The sequence below is a fragment of the Haemaphysalis longicornis genome, unplaced genomic scaffold, assembly GCF_048455015.1.
Source record: "Haemaphysalis longicornis isolate Haplotype H1 unplaced genomic scaffold, Haemaphysalis longicornis Haplotype H1 scaffold_8, whole genome shotgun sequence".
NCBI lineage: Eukaryota > Metazoa > Arthropoda > Arachnida > Ixodida > Ixodidae > Haemaphysalis > Haemaphysalis longicornis.
The window spans coordinates 173,217,650-173,223,649 of NW_027526445.1; the positions used below are offsets into that span (position 1 = coordinate 173,217,650).

Sequence of the window (6,000 nt, forward strand, 5' to 3'; positions counted from 1 at the left end):
GTTTTTTTGCAGCCACAGACAACTTCTGAGCTTGTTCATGGATCATGCGACAAGTAACAATGGAACGCCTCCCCGCAGTGCATGACGGAAGACTCGCTGAAGAGCGGATCGCCTATACATTACAACCAAATTCCCCTCTAGTGCACAATAGTATGAAACCCTATGCTTCAAACTTACAATCTCCATTCTTGAATTTAGGGAATGAAACCCCTTGTTACACTCGGGAAGCCGTAGCCGAACCGGGCCCCGTCACCTCCGTCATGTGAGGTAGCGTGGTGGTGGGCGACCAAAAAAGGTTGCTGCCTTGGTGACGACGACAAGAAGCCGAAGGCAAACGTAACTGCTTTACTGCAAGACGAAAGATGAGCCGAAGCAATACAGGAACGATACCCTTACGGGTGAGGCTACAGTAGAACACGACAGGGGGACAGCATCGATTGGCTGCTGCAAGACAAAACCGAACTATCCGCCGAAAGGGCGGATTTATGTTACAGCTGCGCGGCTTTCGCAGCGCTTCTGCACACATGGCCCGAAAATAGTACAGACACACACAACACTCTTTCCGAGTTCATAAGGGTCGGGCAGTAGCGGCGCTCGTTGAGTCTGAGAGAGGGGGAGGGCAGATCTCGGCTGAGGCATCCGTTTCGTTGGGCAAGTCTCAACATGAAGAACCGTTTGCAGACGCCGAGGTTGATTTACCGATAGCCAGGCGCCCACACGCCGGCCGTTCTCCAGAGAGCTGTCACCTTTCAGAGGCAGCTTTTTTACACAGCACCGGAGCACTCCGCAACTTGCAGCACGCGCGAACATGGTAGCGACGCACTGAATTGTAACACTCTGCAAATGTTTCACTCCAAGCAATAACTGCGCTTACTAATAACGAAAACATGCCACTTGAGCGTCATATAAATGAAGTTATGGCATACAGCATATTCTTTATGCATACAGTATAAAGAATATGTCCTTTCACACTTTTCCAGATATTTCCCTAGCCACTGTAAATAGTTCGGCAACATTGGGCTGCTTAAGGAGATTTATTCTGCTTTTAGGGAACAATGTAACAGTTTAAATGTAAGCTTAGTAGAGTAGGAGGTTTCTTTATCCCTCCCGATTTATGTAAAGATGGCAACGCTTGTGTGAAATAAATTGTCGTTGTACGTTTACTTTTTCTAATTTACATGGAGATAAAATACTCTGGAGCGGCGCGCCGCCCTTAAGCCTAACTGCTCGCCCCGGCGGACGTTGTCCGCCGGGGCGAGCTGAACGCCGCGGTTTACTTTTTCTAATTTACATGGAGATAAAATACTCTGCCAAACTCTAAAAACTGATTGCGTTCGTCTCCTTTTTGCAGTGGCTGACTCCAAAGGCTCCACACCACTTCTGTTAGTGGTGCTCCTCCTTCAAAGCTCAGCAACTGCCTTCCTGCTTCCGTCTCTTCGATGGGCCGTATGAACGGAGCACCGCGGAAGATTTAGCTTAACAGCACACGTCATCAACCTGGGGAATCATCATAATCGCCAGCTATATCAATGGCTCTGTCAGCTACATCATCATACAGCAATATCAGCATTAGCCATCAACTTGTGGAATCATCACCAACCTTTTTGCAGCTCAAGATGATAGGCTCCTGCGAAAACGAGTGACATTGGCGGAGACCGAGTACCTAGTTTGCCTACAATATTACAAAACATTTACTAACGACCTGCACCATCGATTGAGTCCTCCCCTTCTCCGGTTTTGGGGCAATTAAATAAATCATGTAACTAACACCAAAAGAATTTGGCTAGAGGGGTCCAACGCGCGAAGCTCAATACGACTGACTCATTCTGGCAGAAGGTGCGACCCTTCTGCCTGGGCTAATCGTTGCTAAACTCCCTATCTTTCTGGTTACTTATTTTCTTGTTAGTTGTTACTGACACATTACTATTATTAGACTTTTGCTGTCACTCGAACTCTGCTTCCCATAATTTTATTCACGACGTCGATTCACTTGTATAACGTGTGAAGGCGCTTGCAAGTGCATTCGAGTGTCTCACAGAAGGTACGATTACTCTTTTCTTACCGAACAAGCAACATCCTTAATTATTACGTTTTGTAGAATGTTTGGATTTGCTTAGGAGCTGTTACTTGAAAATAAACCTTGTTTAATTCAATGGATTTATGCGTGTGTTTATCGCGCAAGGGCAGCCTTGATTAAAGAGAGCCACAGCTGTGCTCAGTGGTCCTTCAGTGTCCTTTTAATGGCTCAAGCATAAATGGTATTAGCATGATACTATTATTTAAAGAGCTTAATATATGGGTTTCAAGGGCCCTAATCTAAACTATGAAGATGAACATAATTTTTGACGAAGGCGACTACGATGGCGCCTAATCATTGGCGCCTCCCTGAATGCTGAGACTGGCGAAAGTTACATGCGGTACGAGATGAGATTGGAAAAACAGGCTACAGCGAGGTAGGCTAAAAGAAGTTTTTTCGTGGTAATTGGTTGGTGTGCTAAAAACGGCTGCGGTAGGCCGCAGCCATTTTTAGCAGGGCTCAGCTATCCCTGGATATGCAAAGCAAAAGCTTAACTTAGCCTGGGTAAATCTTGATTTCACTTGGTTAACATTTGATCCAGCTGTAACCATTATACTATTAGATCAAAGCCTGTCTTTTTATACGGTTGTCGTCCCTCTTCCGGCTCACTCTTCCTCACTCTCCGACGCCTGCTTAGCGCGACTGGTATTCTGGACCCTTCCAGTGAAGCAGCCCGCCGGGCGATATCCGCGGAGTGGTCAGAGGCCACTTGCCGACGATGGCTCAAATCCTCCGGCTCGTACGCAACGCTTAGAGATGACGGCCAGGTCTCGCTTTCATCCATGGCCAAGCTCGCATGCACGCGACGAGTCACGTGGTCAGTCAGCGAACCAGCTGCGGGGAGCGCATGCGCCAATCCGGCAGCAGTGGCGGCGACGGCTACCAAACGCGGCCGTTAGTAGAGCTTGACCCGACGAGTTACGTGATGCGTTGGCAAGAGTACGACGCATCTGCGGTCAAAGTAAGGCCGAACTCCCCGCGACGGCTAAATCGCTGGACGAGATTACTAAAGGTTTGCATTAAAAGAACAAAATATGAAGGGGAATTCTGCCCATGCGAAATGCCGCTGTCGCACATTGTTGAAGGAAGTGCATTCGATTAAGATATGGAGCACTAAGAGCCATTCTCCACATCTGGTGGAAACTGGAGGTAGTGCGCCGGTTAGCATTTATGATGTGAGAAATGATGTGCGGCGTGTGTGTGGCCTATTCAAAGCCTGTACATGAATACTTAAGTGGACATATATTGTTTGTCGATAAAGTATTTACGATGTGTGGTTCTATCCTATGTAGATTGTTTGTTTGTTTGTTGGTCGCATTGTTGTTGCCAGCGTTCGCGGAGTCTTCTTCGCACCACTGGTCTAACGTCCTGGTGTGGCACGTGTGAAACTCCAACATCGCTGCGCCTTGCGGTCATCACAGAATTCTTGTCAGCGATTGTCTGATTCAAGATTTATTTCGAAAATTTAGGGCCGACCTACGTAACAAAACTACCCATTTCAGGCGCTCATACAAATGCACTGCGCTTTTTAGAATCACCTCACAATCAGCATCATTAAAATGGATTGACTTGAGCCCTCCCCCCCCCCCCCCCTACCGAAGTTTCTTCCCAAGTTTCCGCTTATCCTGGCAGAAGAGAGTTTTCAGGTCTTTCCTCAGCATCAACACCTAAGAAGGCTATCTCAGCGTACCGTAACGCTGCCTAAGCTAAACTAAACCCGACCTAACCTTACCTAAACACAATATAAAACTAACGCAAACCTAACCTAAACTAATATGACCTAACCTAAGCAGAGTTTTTAAATTTCATTACACACAATCATCATCATCATCATCATTATCGTAATTATTGACTGCTTGGAGCAAGCCCTCCTCCTTCGGATCCCTTCCGAAGGCTCTGCACATCTCCGCGGCTTAGACGACCTCCACGTACCCTTCTTTTTCGCGTCGAAACCAGGCAACGTTTAACGCACGCTTACTGTCTGGCGAGGGAAGCTCAGCCGTACTACTAGAGGAGCTCTAGGATATTAAATGATATTATAGGCAAGCAAAGTTATAAGAAGGCGTCATGGATCTGACTAGAGAACATATTCTACGCTACAGAGGACATCAAGAAAAAAGAGAGCACGGGGTGGAATTCTCAATCCACAGGGAAATAGCAGGAAACGTGGAGTAGTTTTTCAGCATCGTCGAGACAGTCGCGGCTGTTGTGATCAAGTTAAAAAAGAGATACAGGTTAAAAATAGTACAGGCCTGCACGCCAATAACCAGCTATGATGACGAAGCAGTAAATAGCTTCCAAGACGGCGTTGAATCGACAGTGAAGAAGAAAACAACGCAGTTCACGATTGTGATAGTAGACCTTGACGCAAAGGTCGGAAAAAGCAAATGCGAGAGGTGAGTGGGAAACTTCGAAATAGACAATAGAAACAGTCGAGGAGATACACTGGTGGGATTTGCAGAGAGAAATAACCTGAGGTTGATGAACACATTCTTCTGCAGACGAAAAAATAGGAAATGGGCATAAAAACGACCCGATGGTAGCACCAAAAACTCAATTGAGTTCAATTTAAGTGACAACCGAGGTATCGTAGAGGACGTAGAGGTGCAAAGTAAGATTCGGAGCAGTGATCATAGGATGAATAAATGGAAGCTAAGGCTGTATCTAAAAATAGACAGAAGGAAACTGTGTTAAAATAAGAGACCCCGCATGGAGTCAGTCAGAGACAGATCCCAGGAGTTTAAAATAACTCTTCAAAACAAATTCGCGCTACTGAACGAGCCGAACGAGGTCAGTGCAGACAGGCTAAATGACAACCTAACATCGGCACTCCGTGAATCAGCAGCAGCTGTGGAACAAGTACCCTGTAGAAAACAAACTGGACAACTATCACTTAGAAAACAAAGAAATTAATTTTGATGTGTAAGAACGTGAACCTGTCGAGTACGACAGATCACAATCAGTTAGCCAAGCGGATAAAAATTAATTAACAGAAACAAAAGAATGACATTTGTGTGTAAACCATGGCAGTGATCGAAAAAACTGGAAATAGCAGGAAGCTTACGAGCAACTAAGAAGAAGCTAGCTATGGGCAAAGACAAAATGTACGCACTCAGAGACGCGCAGGGTATACCACTACACACAAAATAAACGAGATAATAAAACTAGCAGAATGATTCTACATCAGGCTATATGCCAGCGACGTTAGTCCCCCCGCCTTGGACTGACACGGGACTAAACTTGCTCGTCTTGAAAACATGTTTTCACTCTCTCTCTCTCTCTCTCTCTCTCTCTCTCTCTCTCTCTCTCTCTCTCTCTCTCTCTCTCTCTCTCTCTCTCTCTCTCTCTCTCTCTCTCTCTCTCTCTCCCCCTCCCTCCCTCCCTCCCTCCCTCCCTCCCTCCCTCTCTCTCTCCATGTATCTCTGTCTCCCTCCTCTCTCTCTCTCTCTCTCTCTCTCTCTCTCTCTCTCTCTCTCTCTCTCTCTCTCTCTCTCTCTCTCCCTCCCTCCCTCCCTCTCTCTCTCCTCTCTCTCTCCCTCCCTCTCTCTCCCTCCCCCTCTCTCCTCTCTCTCTCTCTCCCTAGCTCTCTCTCTCTCCCTCCCCCTCTCTCTCTCCCTCCCTCCCTCCCTCTCTCTCTCTCCCTCTCTCTCCCTCTCTCTCCCTCCCTCTCTCTCTCTCTCCCCCTCCCTCTCTCTCCCTCTCTCTCTCTCCCTCCCTCTCTCTCTCCCTCCCTCTCTCCCTCCCTCTCTCTCCCTCTCTCTCTCCCTCCCTCTCTCTCTCTCCCTCCCCTCCTCTCTCTCTCTCTCTCTCGCTCGCTCACTCTCGCTCTCGTCAATTTTCTTTCTCCTCGCGCTTTCTTTTAGGGCGAAAGTACCATCTCCCTACCTCTCCCGGTTTTGTGGGAAAATTCGTGAAAAATCTTT

The 6,000-nt window shown here is 47.2% G+C and overlaps 1 protein-coding gene across 1 annotated transcript in view; it reads left to right on the forward strand.

Moving 5' to 3' along the window:
- The window catches only part of LOC144148752 (uncharacterized), a 38,352-nt gene extending 36,237 nt beyond the window's left edge, over window positions 1-2,115 (forward strand). Inside the window, exon 8 of the mRNA XM_077680268.1 lies at window positions 1,352-2,115. Within this exon, the coding sequence (XP_077536394.1) occupies window positions 1,352-1,452 (101 nt within the window). The 3' untranslated portion in view covers window positions 1,453-2,115. The remainder of the gene's footprint in view (window positions 1-1,351) is intronic.
- Window positions 2,116-6,000: the final 3,885 nt, after the last annotated feature.